This window comes from Chanos chanos, chromosome 6 (assembly GCF_902362185.1).
Source record: "Chanos chanos chromosome 6, fChaCha1.1, whole genome shotgun sequence".
NCBI lineage: Eukaryota > Metazoa > Chordata > Actinopteri > Gonorynchiformes > Chanidae > Chanos > Chanos chanos.
The window spans coordinates 19,233,332-19,257,933 of NC_044500.1; the positions used below are offsets into that span (position 1 = coordinate 19,233,332).

General features: G+C 42.1%; 1 protein-coding gene across 1 annotated transcript; it reads right to left on the reverse strand.

Moving 5' to 3' along the window:
• plekhg2 (pleckstrin homology domain containing, family G (with RhoGef domain) member 2) lies at positions 1–20,168 on the reverse strand. The gene is made up of 12 exons (XM_030778137.1): positions 20,120–20,168; positions 14,176–14,636; positions 9,335–9,435; positions 4,622–4,688; positions 3,024–3,070; positions 2,046–2,196; positions 1,618–1,749; positions 1,035–1,217; positions 746–838; positions 527–613; positions 213–260; positions 1–111 (listed from the first exon to the last, which is right to left on the reverse strand). Exons 1-12 carry the CDS (start codon positions 20,166–20,168, stop codon positions 1–3), a joined length of 1,530 nt encoding a protein of 509 aa, XP_030633997.1.
• Positions 20,169–24,602: the final 4,434 nt, after the last annotated feature.

Genomic DNA, 24,602 nt, shown 5'->3' on the forward strand with positions numbered 1-24,602 from the left:
CTACCAGAAACTACACACCTGACTGTCTCCTTCCTCGATGATAGCCACGGGAGTCATCCAGCCGTGGAGAAGCGGAGGGCTTTCGAACTGAGTCATGATCAAACTGAAAAGCTGGATAAGCAAACAAACAAAGAAAAAGAAAGAAATAAAGACATACACTCGCACTGATGAACGGGAACTGGCACAATCAAAAGATCGGTAATCCGACTAACACATTGGTACTTACACTGACAGAAGTTGTCACCAAGAACCTGCCTTGCCTATAAAACACAAACACACATTTAGTCATTTAATAATCATCCATGGATTCGATCATTTCTCATGGATTTGGTTCCAAATGTCTCTTTACATCCCTGTCTTCCTGTCTTCTTCTCTTTTTTTCACATATGGACCGCATATAGCTGGCAGCACATTTTCAGAGTTCTTATCACTCTTTAAACATTTGGACCATCTGTGTCAAGGGTTTCTGGAAGACAGTCCAACAAGCTGGTCTTCCAGTGAACAAACATACTATATGTCAGCTAACCTTCTGGGGTAATGATGCAGGATGGTTCTCTACTATTAGCCTCTTGAGGTAGTGTAGCCACAACCGCTTCTCCTCCTGGTTTTTAGCCTGCAGAAAGCCACAGTCAACTATCTTAATCATGAAATGTTCTAAAAGCAAATCCAGATTACTCAATTACATAAAGTATATTCTTAATCAGCCATAATGTACCATACTTTGTTGACTATAGTGTGGCGTTACCTGAACAATGTGCTGCTGTTTTGGAATGGTCTGGTCAGACACCTTGAAACAAAGGGGGTCCTTCATGTTCTCCACTAGTACAAGGTTACAGCACTGAAGAGAAGAGCAGAAAGAAAGAAAATGAAATATTGAAATGTTAACCTAAGTTGTAAACAACACAAAGGGATAGAGATCCAGAAGTTAAAATTAGTCAGATCATCATAAGTTCTGGAGTTTGGATTCATTAACGGGTACTGAAAATATGGCAGAACAGCACTTTAGGGATTGGTCAAAACAATAAATAACTTACAAAGATATGTGTGCTGTAGATGAAGTGCTCTAGTCTCTTTTTAGCAATCAGCAGCATTTTATCAAAAAGGAAAAATGCCCTCTCCTTCTTAACCCGTTGCACTCGGAAAGAACCTTCTAGAACAAGCTCGCCAAACCCACTGAGATCAGGACCAGTCCAATTCACCAACAGGCTTTCGATTTCCTGTCAAGATAAATGTTTACATAAGATCTATGCGCTGAATTGTGTGGCTGAGCAATCACTAAAAAATGGTAGGAATCCCTCTAATTACTTCATTGCATGTGCATGTGCAACTTTGAATGATCAAAGACATTCATTAACTAATATTAAACTTAAAGGATCTACTCAAGACAGTTTTGTTCCCTCATATTAATATATGTTACATTTTCTTAATCATTTTCTGCCATCAGTCTCAAACTAATGTTCACAAATATTCAAAACGGGCTTCTTTCTGTAAATGAGACTTCACTGATAAACCAATAACCATGTCATGATCATGAGACTGATGTGTTTATTTGTATCATGAACGGCATATAGGAAGTGGCCATCTTGATTAAACATTTATGATGCTGTCTCTGTGTACCTGTAGTCTGACGGCATGCTCCTGTTTTCTCTTCATGTCATTGATGTACCATGCCACTGCTGTCATGGTTATAATTGCATCTTCGACCACTTCATATCCTGTGTCATTTTTGTCAAAGTGCTTGGACAATTCCTGCCACAAGGTGGACACATTGACACAAAAATGAATGCAAAGCCTCTCAAAGGCGCATTCATCTAGAGAAACAAAAATCAGTTCTCCAGCAACAGCAAATAATGTAGACTTCAATTACGTGCAACAACAGATTTATGCGACAGTGAGTTTAGGCCCTGAAGACACCTGGCATTGTCAACTGGGAACATTTTAAAATAAGCCATCTCTTACATGTGGTGCTCTGACAGTAGCTATCAATTGTTATGTGTAGCCATAAATATAGCCATATATTGTAAAGTCATGCATGCCACACTGACCTGTAGCAGGAGGTGGTACTTGAGGATCCTTTGGACAGGCTTAAGTAAGTAAGTTTCTAAGGGCAGAGAGTGGCAGAGGGTGGCCTGCCGCTCCTGGAAGAAGCGTACCAGGCTTTCATTCTTCATGCAGTCTCTCAGGATGGCCACAGAGCTAAGGGAGAAAGGGAGGAAACGGCCAGACGGCGAAGCTTAGGGTGGTCCACTGGGAGACTCATCAGTTAGGAAGCTATGCCTGACAGCACTTCATCTTACCGTGAGGACCAGGGGTAATGAATTCAACGGATGGGCCCATAAACCACCAACCGCAACACTACACCCCCCCCCCTCACTCCCCAACTGACCTTCGCCTCCTCTCTGGACGTGCAAGTATTTACAAAAACAGACAGCATCTCTGCATGCCTCAACTACACTGTCTGGTTACTGCATCGAAAGAGGATGTTGGTTTTAGAGATGGAATGGAGGGGTAGTCTGGTTTGCATTCCTGCTCAAATAGCCACTGATATGCTGAAAACACAAAGAATTCATCTTTGCCAGCCAACCATAAATACACGAGTGTCCTCCAAAAGTTAGGCCAAGAATCAGTTTGCGGTGAAACATCAGCCATTTCTACTGGGAGAAGCCTGAACTATGATCATTCTTTTCTTTCATGTGTCTCTTTTTCTGGTTGATGAATGACCAAAATTACTTAATTGAAAACATTTCTATATCAATCAAAGATGTCTCTAATTACAAATTCATTCGTCTGATTTTGATCTAATGATATAATTTGTCAGCCCCACTTGTCAGTTACATTAACAAAAACATCACATTTCTTTCATCAGCTTATACTGAGCTTTCCACACAATAGTTCATTGTTTTAAACAGTGAAAACCACGCCACAGGTATTGGTATTTTGTCAAAACAGTCCCTAAAGAATAATAGTGTAATAATAGTGGAGACAGTGATACATAGCCATGAGTATAAATGTCATTCACTTACTTGGGGTAATTCATACAGTATATGGTGTAAATATCAAAAGCTTCACTCTAAATGGACAGGGGGAGAGAGAGAGAGAGAGAGAGAGAGAGAGAGAAATAAACAAAAGACATTAATGGTACACATGTAGTCGTGAGACAAACCACTAGCATAGCCCCCGGACTTTGAGATGCATATTCCCGCTCAAACGTTTTCTTACGAAGCCATCTAGGTTATGAAAACATAAAATGAATCCAAACAAAGAGAACAAATAAATAAACTAAATAAAGATTGGAATCTGGGCCACGGGTTACTCAGATAAGAAGAAACAACTTCAACATTTTCTTATTCTCTTCTTGGTCCTGGACAAATGTGCACAATAAAAACAGTACATTCAGATGAAAACTTTCAGCTGTTACTACTACTGAATATTTATTCTACCTCTGGGCACTGAAACTGTTATAATCTGGCTAGATATGGACTGCTTTGTTGACTTTTGATTTTGATTTTGAATTACTGCTGCTGGAGTGAATCTGTGTAACCATGCAAACACATCTGATTTGTACTGTGTTTTGTAAACTGGTGCCCTGGTCAGAAAAAGCAAAAGTTTGTTTTAGGGTTTTTTTTTTTCTATATTATTTCTTCTCACTCATTTCTTAACCCATGGCCTATTTCACAAGACAGTCTGTCCTCATCCAATAAGAGGAGGTCAGTAAAGCTCAATGGGGACTACATCCCCAAAAATAACCAACCGGTAATAGCTTAATCGAATGTTCTCAGAATTTCCTTAGCTGTCACTAATTGCTCTGAACAGAGCTCCATTCAACTCAAAAGGAAACATTATGTCTTACAAGGTTTATAAGGTCTAGGACGTAGATAGATAAATCTAAGTGAGGGAGGAATAAGCCTTATCTAACTGATAGTTGGTTCTTTCTTTTAAGCCTGATCCTAAATCATAAACAGAGGGAGATGCTAACATGCTGGCTGATCTCATGATTAATATAATGGCTTTCCTGTTCCCTGATTGGTTTCGATGTCAGTGAAACCAATTCATTGTTGTGACATATATAGTGCCATGAGTGGCAGTTGAAAATGCCTCCAGGACCCACTCAGGCTATGACAGTTGGATGAAATTTTAAGGTTCATTTACAAAGCCCTTCTCTCTCTCTCTCTCTCTCTCTTTCTCTCTCTCTCTCTCTCCCTCTCTCTCTCTCCCTCTCTCGCTCCCGCTTTCTCTCTCTCTCTCTCTCCCTCTCTCTCCAACCCAAACATTGCTCAGACTACACAGATTACTGTAAGTATGTCTTAGTGCCAAGCCTAAGGTCCAGGTGTGGTTGTCTAATATAACTTAACGAGGAATTGTTTCTCCTTTGGCAAGCTTGTCATTTCAACAGCTCCTCATATATATTTTTAGTGGAGAGCAGGAGAGCTGAGTAGTCAATGATTCCTTTGACTCTTTGTGCTCTTTTTTGGTTCTTGCTCTTTTTAAATTTCTGGCTTTGTTTGGTCAAGGCAATTTGAAGCACAGGCAGAAGTTTAATCTCTGTCCAAATTCATCGCAATGGTGTGTCATTCTTTGACTAAAGCAAATAAGATTGCATGACCTCATTTTCCAAACTTACCCTCTCTACAAAGCACTCCGCTATAGCGGCAGCATGGGGGCACCTCTCCAAGTCTTCCAGAAGCTCACTGTTGGAGAGAAAAAGCCATCAGGTCAACACTTTATGACATATAGTTTCCAAGCAATGCAGCCATGCAAAACACAAAGCTCAAATCCCTCATGGACAACCCCTGTCAGTCTTTCACACATCTTTGCTCAACTTCTGAGTCAACAATGCATCGAGTGTTGAGATTTGACAGCACTCAGGGTAAATACTTGAAACCTCCGTGCAATGGAGAGCATGGGAGCCTGATCGACCTGGGCTGGGTCTCTTTGTTTGAACATTATTTGCGGAGGCACCGAGGGCCAGTGTTCAAAAGGACAAGCTGAAGGAGTCTGGCTTAGAGTGAACCCAAGCTCCTGTCTCTGTTTCAAGTGAGTGTTCATTTGTTTCTCCTCCGTCGATTTGGCTCTGCTATCGCTTAAACGCACACAGATGGAACGCATCTAGCTTTGGCTCACTATCAACCCCCTGATCCCTTCTCTCCCGCTTACAACGTCCCTCCGTTTCCCCAACTCCCCCCTCTGCAAATCTACAGTCCTTTCCCCCATCTTTATGATTGCAAGACTTTTTGAAGCTGACTGCTAAAAAGAGTAACGAGAAGGAGGTGAGGTAGGGTGAGGGGTAGAGGTGAGAGAGGTGTAAGATTGCCAGACTGTTGCTAGTGTCTTTGTTTTTGGTCACATGCTGTCTGCTCACCTCTTTCCCCCAACAAAGATGTCTACAGCTCTATCATGACACACATAGAGAGCACGCTGTTCAGAGGAGCCTCTTGCACTTGATTTACATCTTTCAAATAACGGCTAGCAGAGGATCTCCTATTCCAGACTCCGAATGAATCAAGACTAGCAGTCTTATACCTTATCTCCATTGCCAGCATCCAGTGGATAAGGGAGTAATAAGGGGAGTAAGGGGAGGATTGTGTTTTATTCTGGAAAACCATGTTGTGAATCAGCGCAAAACAGAGAAGAATGTACGTGCAGTGAAGAACTCACACACACTGCTCTAAAACACATTTTTCCAGTAATGTAACTATTCAGTGAACAAGGGATTGGATAGGGAGATTTCTTGACGACATTATGAAACCAACTCCCCCCCACCCACCCCCATCCATCCAATCTCTTGAAAGCTTTGACGAAAGCCTTTGTGAAACTTTGCCAACCACCATGCAATTCAGTCAGTTCATTAGCAAGCCCTCTTTGCAAAGAGGCCCTCAGTTTCAAGACAAGCCAGTCTTCCAGGAATCCAAACCGACCCTCCGAAGGAAAACAGTATGGTGCTCTGTAAAGACTGCGCCTGCTCCTTCATGCGGTCGAGGAGAGAAGCTTGGAGGGAAACCACAACGCTCCAACCTTCAGTGTCCCTCTCTCCTCCTCTGGAGACGACGCTCATTTAGTGGCTGCCCTCTGTGGTGAGGGGGTCTTCATTTTGGGTTTAGAGGCAAGAGGAGGGGACTTGAGTAAAATGCTTTCTCGAGAGACAACCAAAGTTTGCTAATACACAAACTGAGCTGAAATTTCTCTTTGTGTGTTTTTGGGGTTGGGATGTCTGTAGCTCAGTGGGAAGGGAGAGGGATAAGAGTATGAAGTTGTTCATGCCACAATGTACATAATCACTATGTGATTATGTACACAATGAAGATGTTATTATGAACTCAAAGGGAGAGGTTAAGATTTTGAAATCATTAATCATGTATCTCTGTGGATGTCTGCATGTTTGTATCCAAGTTGAATTCTGTTAAGATTTGGCATGTCTTCAGAGCTCTTGGCACTTTTAGACAAATACCCCTGGAGAAGTATTGGCCTATCTGGCCCAAAAGATTTGAGTTATACTTGTTACATTCATCTTAATTACTTTCCAAGACTTTCATTCTCAGAACATTTGCCATAGCTTTGAGGATCAATGGGGGGAAAAAAATAAAAGAATAAACTGAATCTCAATGTTCACAAGATCAGTGCTTTTGACCATGTTGGTGAATAAACTGGAAAAACATGATTACTGAAGATTTACACAAGTGTTCCACGAGTGTTCTTACAGAACACAGATGAAGTTCAAGGAAACATCCAAAATGGGAACGTAGGGAGAAGAGTCCTGCATATGATCCCTTCTTGCTGTCACATATTTCAAAAGTTATGAACAGATAGGGAGGAGTCACCTGCTAAAGGTCCCCTCATCCAAATAAAGGAAAAATAACTCCCCTATTCCCTCATTTTTCCACCCCCACCTCCCCTTCATTGTTTCAAAGGAATCATCTCAGTGCCTAACCTTCCTTTCCCTCTCCTTCTTTTCATCTTTTTCATCTTACTTTTCTCACTGCCCGTATGTTCGACCATTAATTTGGCTAACGTAGTATTCACTGGGCAAATAAAAAGTGCACACAAGAACTTTTTTTTTTTTACTCCATACTTGTATTTCCAGTCAGAGCTGCCAAATCAGGCAAGGCTCTATTTGCACTCGAGGATGATGGACACCTATTCCACCCTGGGGGATATTCGTATATAAGCTCTGTTGCTTTTGTTCATAGTGAGAGTTCCTCTAAGGGAAACACCAGAGCTGCACTCTACTAAACCATCAAATAGAGATGAAAGCATGCAGATTGTTTGATGGAGTATATGGGGAAGCCCAGCTGTAACCTTTTTTGGAAATGGAGACTCCCTAGCTCAGGTTCTGGGGTGCACATGGAGAGGGAGGTCAGCCGATCTAGCCTGAAGGGGCGAGAGTTGGCTGGGTCATATCCCGGTGTGGTTCAGGGACAAGGTCACACCATGGGGAGGGGTCAGACAGAGGTCTAAAGTCTCTCAAACTGAATCTGGGAGATTCCGCTAAATGTCATGCGTGACCCCTGTGTGAGGAATAGGCCTTTGAAAGAGGCCTCCCACATTCCATATGCCTGTGCCATTCTACTACATATTCTGTCCTGTGTGGACCACACCACTCTGTGTGCAGTAATACACAGTTGACAAAGCTGAGGAAAAAACGTAAAAAATCTACCCCCCCCCCCCCTTGAACAATGAAGCTGGAACTCTCAGACTAACAATAAATAAGTAAGTAAGTACGTAAAATGCTTCCCAATGCACATAGCATTCTACTTTTACTGAGGACAGCATAAAAAAGTTGACCTAAAATTTGACTGAAAAGTACAGAAAAAAGTCCTGTCCCTACTTCCGAGGATGCACTTCTTGCTTGGCTATGTCCTCATTCCTTGTCCACTCACGTGTGACTGGCTAGTCGGTGAGGAAGGGAGGACGCGGAGTAAGCCTCTATCTTTAAGCCTTGGTATCCTGACTCAGGGTATCTGGCTTCAGTGTTCAGCCTGAAGACCACTGGCCATTGCCAAAAAACTACACTTAATGGCACGGGGTGTGAATGCACAGCCTACATTCCACAGCAATGAGTGGATAGGTTTTTTTTTCTTTACAAAGAAATGTGTAAGTAAAAGGAAGAGGAGGAAAAATGAGACTCCTTCCCTGAATTGTAAGTCAGAATCAGAGCGAAAAATTGGGTCAGCCTTTCATTCAAGGCAGTGGATTAATAATTATGGGCTCAAATGGAAAGCATAGAGAAACTGGCGACAAATGCACGGTTGCAAGTGCTGAGGGACCTGACTGATTAATTCTCATTCTCTTAAGACAAAATCTAATTTTTTGAAGGGGCCCCTAACACGCCTAAGAGTTTGAAGAAATACTCAATGTTCATCTTTTGCTTTTCCACAAGTGACATCACCAAGAGGGCATCATAGGTTTCCACTGAGATTTTGTTTCCGTGCGAGAAAACACAATTCATTTGGTAAGTGTGTGAATAGGACTTACAGGAAGAGGAGCATATCTCTTAGTACCTTATCAACACTTGCTCCTCACATAACTCCCTTTTACCTACCTTGTCCTCAAAAAACAACAAAACAGTCAGTAAGCTCCACTCGCATAACCACCAATGACCACAGGCAGAAAGTTGCCTGTGAAAGAATGGACATTGAAGAAGTTCTACCAACTGACTGTATTTGTCAAAGAGGCATTGACACAAACTCTTATCAGTAAACTGGCATTCTTCACAAAATGGAACCATGAAACACAATGTAAAATCATGCATAATCCCCAAAGAATCACCAAGGAAAAATCAACTTGAAAAGGAATTACTTGAGTTTCTCAGCTGATCTTTAACCACTTTGCATTCATGAAGGCAGATGGGCACAAATAACAGAAACAGTGGTTTTGGAACTACCCCTCTGGGGGAAGAAATGACCCCATCTAAAAACTGTGTAAGCATGCATGGCATTACCTTGCACTGTAATAATCCAAACGCCCTGTATATGGTTGTAAAAAGTGAGCTCATTCATGACTGTGGCCTGACGCCCAGCATACCACTGGTTTGAGCGGCTCAGGAAGAAAGGGCAAGAGAGGGTGAATTTTCTGGAGAGTATCTCAAATAATAAGCGCTCCCTTTGGGCTGAAGCCTGGAGACTGTCCTTGTTGTTGAGGATGACCTCTGCCTAGGGCCAAGCCATTGTGTCTGAGACACATTAAACAGACATTGATGCCACCCAAGCAGAAGTCTTTGAGCTTGCTGCCTCTAAATGAGGCATGGCCACAAGACACAAGCAAGAACAGAAGAAGGAAAAAAGAAAGAAAGAGAGAGAAAGAGAGAGAGAGAGAGAGAGAGAGAGAGAGAGAGAGAGACCTGTTGAACTCGTAGATGTCCTCAATGTTGCAAAACAGCGTGCTGACCTCCTGGGGTTTGAGTGGCAGGTCCCCACAGTCTATGATGCATCCCAGATAGTCCTAAAAATACAAAAAGAAATGAAAGAAAAAGAACCAGATCAGAAATTGTGACGATGGTGATCTTGGTCATTAAAGATTTCAGAAAGTTTAGAACTTCATACTGAATGTAAACATATTTTATTTACATTGTTACATACAGAAGTAATGTATCTGCCTCTAAATCAAATAAAATAGTAGATGGATCAAAATGATTCTTAATCCAGGATGAAATCTAAGAAAATGAGTTAAAATTGAGGAAGAGGGCTTTAGTCAATATTTTTTTTTGTGCTCCAAAGCATTCCTGCATTTCCCAGTAAACCCAGCAGGACTTTCCTCTCACATCCAAATGACCTGACAACATGAGTGAGGAATACTGTAATTCCATTATTCAGAAGCCTTCCTTCATGAGAACGACTACATACTTGAGCCATTCACCCGTCTTCATCCAAACACCCGAAAACACAAAAGACCAGACTGAGAAAGCAAACCAGACAATTGATATGGTGGTGAAGGGCCCTCATAATATTTATCTTTTCTCTCCGCACTCTTTCGTTCCTGACCTGGGAAATAAAGACTTGAGCTTGTCTCATGAGAAAAAACACTAGCTTCTGTCATCATCACAGCGTTCCCTAGAGCCTGTTACTTCTCACAGCAGGCTTGGGAGCTGTCTGCTTGGGGTAGAAACTGCAAGAAAGCAGGTGGTCCTTGGTGGCCTGGCTTTCTCCAAAGGCCAAGAGTAAGCTGGGTGTGTTCAGGCCTCTCCACACTAAGGCTGTTTCACAAAGGAACCATGAAGAAGGGGCCTGGAGTTTGTAGACCTTCCAAGACATTCTTTTGCTATGTCCTTTATAGGCTAATACAGCCTAATCAGCTTCATCTTAAGTTAAAGGTATTCACTCCCCCCTCAAAGTTTTATATGGCTGGTACTGTTAATTTGTTTGGGTGACCATTTTAGATTTGTTTTAGATACAAGGATGGTGTTCAACTAGGCAAGAAAGATTGTCTGAAGTTTCTTATCTTGCTTTGCTAACTCTGATCTGACAAGCTAGCTGTAATTAGCCTGGGCCGGTGCTACTGCTGAGCACAGCCTCCCTTGCAAGAAAGATTTTAGAATCCCCACATACTCACATTTTCAAGTATGACCGAGTTAACAGGTGGGGAAGGCTTTTGACGTTGTCATTACTCTTCACATTTTGACAATATTGACCCTCATTATATTTTATATAATTAATATAACATTTACATAAATATATCATTTGACTTACGGCTAAGACAGAAGGCCAACAGACCCACATAGATTTCAGACAAATCTTGCATATTATCAGGGATCTCATACATGCATTCAGAACTAATTTTGTATATCTGACAGACTTTGTCTTCTCAGGATCATTAACCCTTAATTGGCGAATGTTATGTCCCAAAATCAAGATAATCTGATAGTGCAACACCTCACAGACAAATAGATTCTGCTGGGCAACAACACACAAAGGTAATCTCAGAGTAAGGCTGAAACCAATGTATAATCCCCTGAGAAAACAGGCCTCTGCAGCTGACAAGTTAGAGGCCACCAGAAAGAAACAAAAGGAACTAAATTTAGGTGCAAACTCGACTGGTACAATAAACAACTATAAATAAACACATTTTGAGGCTTGCTGGGACTGTGAAGAGAGAAAGATTTTAATCTGAACAGGCTCTCTTTTTCCCTGCAGCTAATGCCCAGATCCAGAACCTTCTACAGTGCATTCCTCAACCGTAAAATATGGAGCCTTTTTGTCTTTTCATGTCTGCTTCTCAAGACCTAGACGGTGGGTGAGTCAATCAGTCCAGGGAAGGGGCACAAAAAAATGAGGTGAGGAAGGGTTCTATACATTCATCACCTTTTAATGGCAAGAAGGATGTGGCCACTGTAATTACCCCAAGATTTACAATGAGCCACGGGCCAAAAGAGATTTTCTTTTTACCTCCACTGCAGTTCCCCACAACGAGTGTGACCCTCGGCAAAAACCAGAGAGTCGGATGAGGGGATGAGAGAGAAATGACAGAACTACGCAGAGAGAGGTGAAAAAACAAACTGAGAGAAAGAGAATTATGCCCAGAAGAAACAGAAGGAAATATCACAGGATTGTGGTCTGACGTATGAGGAGCATGAGAAGAAAGAGTGCAAGACAAGTGGTAAAAAACCTAAGAGACACGAGGGAATAAAGGAGAACGAGTTCACATGAGAAAGAAAGGGGAAAAACAAAGAAATGTAACAATAAGAAAGAAAGAAAGAAAGAAAGAAAGAGAGAAAGAAAGTGGAGAATTAGGAAAGAAACAGATGCTCACGTTCCACACACTTGCAAACTCTTTGTCTGCGAAAACTAGGTCAGAGACTGGAGAAGAGGGAGTGAGTGTGTTCCTCTCCTCTCCGGTGTGCGGGCCCCTGCAATTCTTCCCTCTGCCTGTGCCCCAGAATGGGGGTTACAGCCAACTCCCCCCCATCAAACCCTGTCTTCACCCCCCAATTTCCTGTTCTGTTTGGCTGGAATATGAAGCAGAAGAGAAACGGGGATTCATTCTCTCCTTCTTCTGTGTAGTCTACACACAATGTATCCTAACAGCTCCTCGAGGCACCTTTATGTATGAATACACACAAGTAACCATAACAACATTGTATAATTACAAATGTTCTCTTATACACAGAGACAAGATTCAACATGTAACACGCTCTCAAAAATGAATACTTCTGGAAATGAGCAAAACACTTTCTAACAATACAGGGTGTGCTGTGTAAGCACACACATACACGCAGAAACACACAGACACACACTCACACGCTGTGCTCACACTCTTGTTGCGGTCGGCTCCTATTTCCAGCAAGTCTGACATCATTGTTCATGGGGCTTTCTATCAAAACCAGACGACTATTACTAATAGAAGCTCAGCCAGACCTCTCCACTTGAGCCCAATCAAATGTCATATGTGCAATTCCCAGACTCAGCACTGTCATTTAAATTCTCTATCCAACACCATCTTCTCCAGTTCTGGAGATCGCAGACTGATAAAACTGTGGCTCTCCTCTTGCCAAGAGCCCTCTCTTTGAACAACGTATTTTACAGACATTTCATTTGAAGGCACATCCTCACAAAACTACCTCAGAACAGATGGCTCTGCTTTTTCACTGATTCTTTGGCAAAAAAAAACAAAAAACAGTCTGCTTCAAACAGCCAAGCAGCCCAAGTGGCCACTAGGTTGCATTTAGGACATTCTTTGACCCACTGACCACATGGTTCATATGTATACATATAGGCCTATGTTTTCTCAGGGATGCACACATTCTCGCTCTGAAACAACCCCTCTCACACACACTCTCTCTCTCTCACACACACACACACACACACACACACACACACACACACACACACACACACACAATAATTACCCCAGCTCTCAACACCATTTTCTTAGCTGTGAGATCGTACTCAAGACCTGACTGATAACAGTCTGCCTTGTTAATGTTCTTCATATTATCAAAGTTTCTGGCACATATCTCTATTCAAGATAGCTATCAAAATTACCTTGACATTCACTGCTTGACCTTCCAGTTCACATGCCACTGTTGCTAAAAGTGTGTTAAATAAGACAGGCCAACCATACACCCCAACTTGGCAGTCATTTCTTAACCTCTTTTAAAGGTCACCACCTAAATTCCATCCTTCCGGCAGCTTCCGCAAGGAATATGATAAATGTGTTGATAGCTGTCAACAAAGAATGGCCTTCTGGATTTAGAGCTCTCTCTTATGTTGTGTGTGTGTGTGTGTGTGTGTGTGAGTGCGCACGCGTGTGTGTACATGTTTGAGTGCATGCCTATGTGTATGTGAGCAAGCATGTATTTTTGAGTACGTATAAATGAGCCTGTATGTATGAGTGAGTGAGCATGTGTGTGGGCACACATGTGTGCATGTGTTAGTGAGCATGTATGTGTGAGTGAGAGTGTGTGTGTGCATGCATAAATGAATGAGCATATGTGTGCGTACATGTGTGCAAATGCGTGTGTTTGTGTGTGTGCATGTGTGTGTATGTGTGTGTATGTTTGCGTGTGTGCATGTGTATGTATGTGTGTGTGCATGAGACCAGCAACAGCATCCCCATTGTCCCATGCCAACCTGTCTGAGTGAGAAAGAGTGCAAACATGCTTTTGAAGTAGCAGATCAAATTTACTGCTACTTTCATCGTCTGCCATGCACTCCTCCGTACGCCCTCTCCTTTCACCTGATGACTGGCAGCACTGCATATCACAGGCCTCACAATAAAAGACTGCTGAACGATCCCTCCTAAGAACTAATTCACTATTATATTACAGACAAAGTAAAAAAAAAATGACACCATTTCTGCCAGATTAAGAGCTTGTGTGGGATTCCTTTGTACACCCTAAAAACTAGTGAATTCTTCCTAGTGCAGATAAAGGATGCTAGGAGTTTTTTGTTTTTTTTTAACTCTGTACAGATGCACAGAAAGGCACAGTGTATACGTGGCATGAATAAGCATATGAAAAACAGTATGAAAACTATATGAAAAACAGGAGTTTTGATGGGTACTACACTCTCTATAGTATTTTTGAGCTGTTTATTCTGTTTGTTGTGTTTTAAGCCACTGTGACATCATAAATGGCCCTTCAGAAGGTTTTAGTTCTAAGAACTGTTCTACTGGCACTCATAATTCCATAAGTTCACGTGTGCTGTCAGATTGTGACTGTCTGACCTCAGCTGTAACGTGTCTCACCTCCACTATACTCTTGAGATCCCGTACATAGGCCTGCTCTGTCTCCACTATCTCCCGCACCACCCTTTCCAGTCGAGAGAGCTTGGGCGTAGGTGTGGTTGCAGATAAAGTCGGTAGATTAGAGTCCTTTGTTGCCATGGTGACTGCTCCTCCTGAACTCCGCCCACGTTCCTCCAAAAGCTGGGAGAGCGGCGTGAGATCCAGACTGATGTCAGAGCCGTTGCGCTGTGGTGAGGAGGTGTAGGCTGGCACTGCTCCATAAGGTAATGAGGAAGAGGAGGAAGAAGAGTGGCCATCCTGCAGCGAGGCAGAGGAGGCGGATGAGCTGAGGCTTGCTCCACGGTCACTGTCTGAACATACTGTGTTGACGGAGGTGCAGCTCCCACGAGAGGCACCACCTGATGAGGCCATGCGGCTGACGATGCTACTCAAGGAGGACACGGAGGAGGGGCGCTTGGCAGCTGAGGAGGAGAAAACAGAGATGAAAAAAAGATCAATTTCAATTTCAGTTTGCATACTGAGAAAGTTAAAAAAAATCAAAGTTATCAATATATATCTGTATTACATAGACAAACTACATAATCCTATACAAAATTCTGTTTCAATCAATTTATTTCAAACAAGTAGCAAGTTTAACCAGCCCAAAAGTGAAAAAAAAATACCACACCGCCCCCAAAAAAACAAACAAATAAACAAACGATAACAAAAAAAAAAGACTGTAGAGGTTAAGATTAATCATGTTGTAATGACATTTTGTGCCTTCTGATGCAGGGTAATCTGTCATCAAAAAAACTCAAACCCTGCTCATAAAAGAACAGACTCTTTCTCTCGTTTCCAGCCATTTGAATATCGTTACTTGCTGCATGCTCCACAAAAAAAAAAAGAAAGAAAATAAATAAATAAGTAAAAACTACAGATGACCTCACCAATGTTCTAGCTAATGGAACCTACTACACAGCCAAAGAAGTCATGAAAAATATGAAAATTTCGTGAAGACTCACAAGGACAGGTTTAAAAGACTGGCTAGAAGTGCATTAGGGAGCACCTTCCTTCGGCGAGGTAAAAAGTTGATCTGTGCATGATGAGTTATTGAAAACACTTCCTCTCCAAGCAACTCAGGAAATGAGACTACTGCTAAAGGTGTGATCGAGCAAAAGTTTGTCTCACTGATTCACAGTGAGAAACACACACACACAGACAACCCCTACACACACACATACACAAACAAACAAAAAGTAGGTCTGTCATTCATGCAGCTTCGTGCGAAAACATCGATAGTACATACAAAGGACGAACAGGAAAAAGAAAATCACGATTTCCTGATTCTCCAGAGAAACAGCTGCCGAGATTACACTTACAAATGCTCCAGTCATTCAGAGAGGATCCACCTCAAGTCAACCAGAACATCTGACAAGAAAGATATAAAATAAAAGAAATAAAACACAATGAACTGAATGAAAAGCTTCATCAACCTCCACAAAATCAGTCTGGTCATCACGGCGAGTGAAAACAGGCCAATGTAGAGTTTTTGAAAGGACTAGCATTGTTTTATGGGTCAATGTAGGGTTGAGGTTCCTACAATGCTGGTCCATTTAGACGAGGAAAGCCCACAGAGCAGAACAATTCACAGTTTCCTGTCACACAGCTAAGCGACGCGGTTGACTGTTACACGCCTCTCTCCCCTTTGCCTGCCAAGTCTGCCTACAATTTATCAAATGGCTACGTTTAACCATTAGCTGAAGTCATTGGATAATGTTCCAGTACCTGCTCCAGAACACTCAGACAGGGGTTTAAAAGCACTTTGGCAATATTAATCGCCCAAATTTGATTTAAGTGCACTCATAAACAGTTCGAAGGCATGTGTTTATCTTTTGCTGGCTGCTTTCCAACATCAACACTATTGTGGCGGCAGACATACATGGTTGGAAAAATGCAAAAAGAAACAGACAAAAAAGAATTGCCATCTACAGCTAAACATAGCTTTCTAATGGCTGGACTGGTATCATTATCTTGTACTATTACCAGCTCGTTTCAATAAGATGCCAGCCTTCACATAATGTCTTTCAGTCATGCTGGATGCAATTTATGGGGAAAAAAAAGCATTCAAAATCATGGACAAAAAACTTCATAGAAATCCTTCAAATCCTCCTCTGTTCATCTCAGTTCATCTTTCAGCTCAAAAACATCACAATAGCATCGCCCTTAAACTGTGTTATTTTGAGCTTACTGCATTGTCATGGGGAGGTAGCATTCAGTGGGTTTGAAATGCTTCATAAAGTAATGTTAAAACATTGTGTTCTTTAACTCCTACACTGATATAATTCTCTCATTTGCCCTTTCTATGTGCAGTGTTCCATGGTTTTTATTCAGTTACACTAATGGTAAACAGCCCAAGTGGTGTTACTGGTTATTAGTGTTACACACATAAGTAACACAGACCTAGCCTACCGCTCAAATTTATCAAAAAATATTTGTTTTCCACTGGCTGGGACCACAGGCTGGGTCAAATAGGCCACGCAAAGTAGCTCAGAGAGAGAGAGAGAGACACCCAAAATAGTCAATGACAGTTTCTGTTGTCCAAATGGATAGTTTGACTATAGAGGAAAGTCATGATCATAAATGTTTATCTTATTCAAAACTACATGGAATCTGCATTTCATTGATCTAATTTTACAGTTATTTAACATAGGAAAATGGCCAAGAAACTGTCGAAGGATATTCACTCTGAAAATGCAAATTTAAGACATACTGTGTGTATGAGTGTAAAACTGTGTAGATCACTGCGTGAACTGGACCTGAATTCAGTCCCTGATCATGGCCAAAAACACCTTCTGTAGTCCTATCTATCATAATCAAATCATACTGCAGCTCATAAATGTTATCATATGATGCATAGCCTGCACCACTCTGAACTCTGTGATTTTTGGACTGAATAATTTGATATTTGTCATTGGGGTCTATATGTCTGATAAATGATCTGATATCATGTGTGCTACTCTGTATTCCGATAGCCCACATCAGCGCCTGGGATTGGATACAGAAGAAACTCATTTCCTGTGTAATTATTTATCAAAACATCATTGCAGTTACACATTATTACACTTTAATTACTGCATTAAAAGTCCTTATTTAACGTAACCCTTACCCTAACCATAACACAGGCTGTGGAAAACAGGGAATTTCAAAATGTGTAAAAATGACTCCATTAATCAGGCACACTAATGCAGAGCATGACCTGGGATTCCATTAAATAATTGTTGTTGCATGGTGCTCACAAAACGACGGGTTTCCAACTCAGCACAAATGCATTTTTTTTTTTTTTTTTTGGAATACCCTCCAAAGTCTTCTCGAAGACTTTGCATCATGCTGTGCGTTCTGTTCAGGAGCAGACGATCATTGCATTTCAATCTGTTGTCTGCAAACATGTCAAGTGCCCTGAGAAGTATGTGCCAACATGAGGTGTCACTTACCCGCTCAACTGCAGGTTCGGTCTCTCTGCAGGTCTTCCTAAAACATTCTGTTGATAATCTTGTCCCCCCTTCCTCTAGCTAATAAACGTCAAATTTCAGCGCTGGTAATTCATACAGTCCTGTGAGCGTGGTTGGGCTTTAAAAGCTGTTAACCCAGCTGGCTGCCTGTGTGCCTGCTCACCCCCTGCTGCATGAGAGCAACGAAGCTTCCGAATAATTAGAATTGATTTGTTTTTATCCCAGCAGTGACTGACTAGTGCTCATCTCAGCTCTTCCTAACTAGGCATCAAACTCACACTTGTCATATGAGGCCACCTCAGCCTTGGGGAGGGAGGGGGAGGAGGGGGGGGGGCATGAGAGACAGAGGAAGAGAGAGAGAGTGAGAGACAGAGAGAGGGAGAGAGAGAGAGGAGAAAGAGAAATGTGTGTATCTCTAATACACTATTTTTACAAGAAGCTTCCTGTTTTTAAATCTTTGTAGTGTACATCAGCAAACAGGCTCACATCTAGTGTAATAAAATCAAATTTCCTAGGTCATACTAGGCTGTGTTGACCAGTGGTGACGCAAAACACCTAGATACCAAAAAAAAGGATAAAATAAAGAGATAAAGAGGGGGGGGCGCGGAAAGAGAGAGAGAGAAGACACCCATTTTCATGATGCACCTCCCCTTGTTTGGCATTTCAAGCGATGTATAATTTTAGGGAACGTCACGTCATTGTTGTGTCCCTCTGAGACTGAGCAAGTAAACAGATCGTATTTAAGGAGAAACAAGAGTTAGGAGCAAAGCATAAACTCCACGAGCACAGAAACAGGGGGGACCGCTGTACTAAAAACGGCTTTTCTATCGGAGTCGTTTGGGTGTGTCAACACACTTTCTTTTCACATCACGTTTAACACGCAGTTCAGACGGAGACCTTTACCAGCCAGCACCTGACTAGCCAATGAGAGGAAGTGGTCAAACCACAAACTGTCTGTTTCACACCCTAGACTGTTTTCAGCCAGAGGTGCATGGTTCCGTTTAGTAAACAAGAGAGAAATGGCTGGCGTGGTTCCATCATGAGAGCTGAATCCCCAATTCCTTGGCATGATATGCTCAGTTCGTTTTGTTTTTGGCCCATGGAACAGTGTATTCAAATTATTCTACGTGGAGAGGTCGCTGCAGTGCATGTAAGCTGTTGTAAGGGTATTGATTCAAGTAAATTTGACTTGACAAAAATAAAGAGAGTATTCAGACAGCCTCTTTCTGTCAAAATGCCCTTGACATTTCAGCTGCAACAGTGAATCTGTGGAAAGCAGCCAGTCAGAAAAATAAAATAAGAGCGTTGTCAAGCAGATGTGTGAGTGCAGAAACTCAGTTGCACGCTGGTGTTCACTGTCACAGGTTTCACTATTGCAACAGGATGTTTGAATTCATAAATCAAGCATCTGGCCTTCTGGTAACTCCCAAATCACTTTAAACCCTACAGAACGTGCCAATCTTAGCGACACCCACCGCTAAGGGAAGTCTGGCTTTGTCTTGTTCTTCAGATTACAAGGTGCTTTTCACAGAAATATAGTGCAGTGAATTTACAGTTCTCAGGCAATGTGTGACTAAAAACAAACCTCTTTTTATGTTATTACTGCAGGGGAGATTTGATGCCTACTGGACAACACTGCAGTTCTGCTGAAAGATGGGACCATAAACACGTGTGAGGATCGTAAAGTAAAGCTTTGGTGCTGTTGTGTGTATTGTTAGGCAGGCACAATGAGATACTGACATACTCTTACATGGTTTTTAAAATGGGGTAAGTTAGACAACCACAAACAATGCTGAGGAGGACCAGATTCATCAGGGTGCTCTGCTATCCCATTGTCCAGAGGGCTTTTTTCAAGCTCTCAATGTTTGTGCAGCTCTTTCCAATAGCATGGGACCAGCCCCAAACAATCAGAATTATCAGTGCATTTCCGAGACATTTTTCAGCTTGTTTGACTCAGATAATGTAAGCAACTATTCTTTTGTCATGTTTAAGCAGGATGGGGCAAGAGTCTAAAAATATCCCAAAGTCTGTAGGCAGCACTCTTTTTTTCTGAGTCAATTCTGAGAGAACGTGAAATTTGTTAGCATTTCTTTATTTTTGATTACGGCTCTTATCTTGGGCGTATCTCACTCTCCGTTTCCATTGATCATTGTGCTCTGCTTGCAATAAGATCCGATATTTCTTTTTTAATCTTTGGAGCTTTATTTTCTTTTCCCGATGATTTTCTTCTCTGTTTGTATTTTCACTGATTAATGGGACTTTGATGTCTTTGAAATGTTCATTTATAAAGTTTTAATCTTTTTGTTGTTGTTGCTTTTGTTTTAAATGATGCACTTCAATTAATGATCTACATAAAACATTTTTGATAAGGAAACTGGCTGATATCCATTCTACTTGTTTCGAGACTTCTTTTGCAGTGTATTGTTTGGGAATCCATGTGTGCTGGGTGAACTGACCTTGGTTGCTGGACTTCTTCTGGCTGTCGCGACCCGCCCCCTCAGGCATGATGTGATGATGTCACAGGAAGGAGAACCCTGCAAATGAAAAAACAACCAATCATACCCTACATGTCCTGAAATTAGGCGAGTGAAGACATTCAATTATTTATTTATCAATTGCTTGATTAAAGAGTAACTATATCTTTTTCACAATGTGCATTATATCAAGGGATTCGTTTTAATCAGGTGTGACGCTTGAGGAAGAAGAGCTCATTTCAGCCAGAAAAAATGAGAATCACAGAAGTGTTAGTTGAAAATGTAATAAGACTCTGATACATGTAAAGCACCAGATGAGAACATGAGAATGAGACCAAGCTTACCCCCCCCCCACCTCCCGCCACTACCACGCCCTTTCAGGGGCCCAAACTCCCTCCCAGTGCAGAGGTTTCTCTACATCTATCATCTGCAGCTACGTCTAGCTGTAGAAATCGTTGCACGAATAGCATTCTCCTCTGACCACACATAAACAGTCCTCTCCCCAAAACCATTACATTCTCAGCAATGCTAAACAGCTCATAATGTAAAAGTGGATGGCTTCACATGTCATGGAGTACATTCCAGCACATTCTATCCTGCTCTCAACCATACTGAGATGACTGCTGTGTAAAGGGTAGAATTACAAGGCTTCACAGCTAACTGGGGATTCCAAATTCATGAGAAAACAGAGGAATGTTCTTTAAAAAAAAGAATGAGATTAGAGTCATTGCTGGGCTCAGAAAACACTGTAGAAAGAGTGTTCTCATCTCCTTCACAGAGCTGTTGCCAGGACAAAGGTGAAAGGACAAAAGGTGAAAGGTGCCAGTCAGGTATTACCATAGAAACCAAGGCACCGAAGACCTTAAGCAGTAACATTATAAAACGACAGTTCATGTATTATTCTAATCAACCAAAGTCAACTCCCTTTAGTTTAGACTGAGAAAAGTCTAAAGCAAAGCGGTTCTCTTTATCAGGGCTCAAGTGCCTTCCGTTTCTTTCACAGAAAGAGGAAGGCATCGAAAAAATAGAGGGTGAAAAAAAATGCCAGAGTTCCAAGCCAAAGCAATTAAAGGGCTGAAACATGAGAGAGCCTGCTTGGAAAGATGGGAAAGAAAGAAGAAAGAGGGGTTTAGCCTCGTGGAGGGATTCTTCTCTCTCTCTCTCTCTCTCTCTCTCTATCTTTCTGTCTGTGTCTCTCTCTCCCTCAGAGGAAAAGGGGAGAAAACAAAACATATGTAATGGTTGGCTCAGAGGCAAGAATGTGCTCGTCTTTTTGCCCGAGCGGAGCGTTCAGCATGTGTTCTGTCGGCGCGATAACAACTAACAAAGCTTCGGCGTTCAGAAGGAGGAAGTCATAACGAACGATTTGATATGAGCTTTTGTCTCAAGGAAAATTTGCTTTGAATGAATGCATCTGCCACAAACACCTGCCCCCGCATTAACTCTACAGATTAACTCTTCAGTCCTCTGAAGATGCTCAGCTGAAGGTCACTAGAACGTTGGATAACCCCTGACCTCTGATACTCCTCCATCAATCAAACAACAAAAGAAAGCTCACAGCATGGCTTCCATCTTTCCCTTTTGCTGCTCAACAACTTGACTGACACTAGCCTCCTTTTTCTACCTTTTATTTGCATTTGTGACTAAGACCATTCTACATGAGGATCAGTCTGGAGACTTCATGTCTCTGGAGACCATTTACTATAACTGGATTCAAGAAACCCTTCTCTGGATGTGTGTGTGTGTGTGTGTGTGTGTGTGTGTGTGTGTGTGTTTTAATAGACCTCATACTTCTTGTCAAAATCATATCTTACAAACCAGTTTTAATGATCCGTGCTTAAGACTTCTTCTGACCAGAGCAAATTAAAAATTACATTGGAAAGGCTCCACACTCGGTCCTGAAGAATGTTTCTCACCACGATTTTTTTCCCCCAGGGTCTTTTCAGAGGGCCGGTTTCCAGTGTTGCCTCATTAAAAAGCATCACACTTCCTGTGTATGGAGGCTATGAAGGCCTCGGTACACAACCAGGCACTGTGGTTAGGCTGTATGTATACTTTTTTGGCTCCAGAGCTTGTTTGCTGTGAAATTCCTGAATTCCAGAAATGGAATTGCGGTAAGAATTAACTCCACTTCTTCCCCTTCTTCTCCCCCTCTTTGACTGTGTAGCATCTAATAGTATGTAAACAGTTCACTTGAAGGGGTATTTTTTGAGGCAAAAATGGAAGTTGGCCAACATCTGGTTACCTAGTGTTGAGGTTAAAGTGAGGTTACTACCACTTCTGCTTCTCCCTAATTTTAAGCAGCCCCCTCAACCCCTGACCCCCACCCCAATTCCCACATCACCCCACCCCCGACCCCTGACCCCCCCCCCACACACACACATGTTGAACTGCATGTTCGGAGCAAGCTGACATGTTCGTGAAGTGAAATTGTAACTTTGTCAGGATGAAAAATGCACAAAGTGAGGCCTCTTTCCACCCTGTAATTTGATGTGTTACAGTCACATCACTCATGGCGTGCTTCCAGGTGCATCCGCATGCTCTCTCTCAGGCATGCTCTGCACTGAGACTATCCTTATTGTTAACAGAGTCCTGTTACAAGACAGCACAGCTGGACAGCTGTGTGTGTGTGTGTGTGTGTGTGTGTGTATGTGTGTGTGTGTGTGTTAGCAAGAGAGAGAGAGAGAGAGAGAGAGAGAGAAGGGCAAACACAGAGAAAACAGAGGACAGAGAGAGGGAGAGGTAGGGAAGACAGCGAAGGAGGGAGGGAAGAGTGAGAGAAGAGACAGAGAGGTAAGGAGGGAGGGAGAGAAAGACAGAGTGGAGGAGTTTTCTTTTTTTTTCTCTCTCTGCTATTGCACTGTATTGATGGAGGGTATGGATTCAATTTCTTGTATTTGCGTGTTTATGACAGACATGTGCACGTAAGGAAGAGATTTCAAACTAAAGAATGAGCTTTCAAGTGCTACAATTTAATACACAGTTGTTATGTAACTTACACGACCAACCATTAAATTACCGTCTTACTGCGTTTAGCCTGACATGAACCACAGCACGTCTTTTGGCTTAATTACGTCAGCAGAGGAACATAATTATCTAATCATTTCCTTACCGTAATCCAATCATACAACTTACAATACCATAGATCAAAGGCACAGTCACGAAGAGAAACAAACGCCTATATTAAAAAAAGAGTCACATTCTTTGTTACCCAATTTGGAATTCCCAATTATCCATGTGTTTCCCCTCTCAGGTCTGCCAGCTCAGGCTAAATATGTGTTTCCAGCTTACATTTCCTAAGGTACCTGCAAAACCAATCACTGCATATTTTCACACTATGAGTTGAGTAGCGTAAAAAAGTCAACTAACACATTCAAAGGAGAACACTGTTCACGTGACGCAACCTGCTACCAAAAAGATACCACATCATCAGGAACCGCTGACAGGCAGCGAAAGGGAGAGAGACTCTGGCCAACACATCACCCAAAGGAAGAACATGACCAATACCGTGAACTGTATACCACTTCTGCACTGAGTAGTGGTGTCTTAACCCCCCCACCCCACGCCACCTGCCCTGTCCCATTCATGATTTTTTCACTATAAAGAAATTACACAAATATGGCTATGGAGCAATTAGGCATTACACCAACATTACATCGTTTTTACAATAAAGAGGATTCTGCAGAGGTTTGCCAAGAACGTGAAAAGTAATGATAAGCAATATTAGCTGCACTATCTAATATCTACAGTATGTTCAGAGCATGTGGAGTTTTTATTCACGTTTCAAATGCTCTCCCACAGGCAATAAACTAACAGTCATAGGGTGTATTCATGTGTGTTCATGTGTGTGTCTGTGTCTTTGTCTGTGTGTCTGTGTGTGTTCGCAGCAATTATGGTTGGCCAAAAAAAAACCTCCACAAAAACAGGTCCAGCAGTAATGTGGGTAGAGTAAGAGTGAGAGAGACACAGAGAGAGAGAAAAAAAAGTATCCACATCTAAAAACACAAACAAACAGGCAGGGGTGCACAGATGAGTGTTGTGGCCCTCAGCCAGGGGAGGTGACAGGACCAGTACGGCTGCCCTATTGTCTGTCTGCACTCCGAGCTGGGCGTCTATTGTTGCCTTTCCAGCTGACCTTCACATTTCCCCGCAGCCCTGAGGCCTCTGTACATCCATTCATCCAGTCCCAGGCCAGACTCTTCACAACTCCTCCTTATTGTCAGACAACAAAAGGGCCCCTATTATTTTGAGGGAGCGACACAATGGAAAACGCTTGGTGTGGAGTGAGCCACCTCTCATAACATGCAAAAAACACACATAACAAATTGAGCGTGCGTTGGTACAGAGCTGGATTTAGCCAGGAGAATGGGCAAGGATGAGGAGGGCTGAAAATAGGCTTGCCTTTCTACGTAGGAGACTCCATAGGTGGTCCCATGTGCGGTGTATGCAATCAAGATGACTTTGT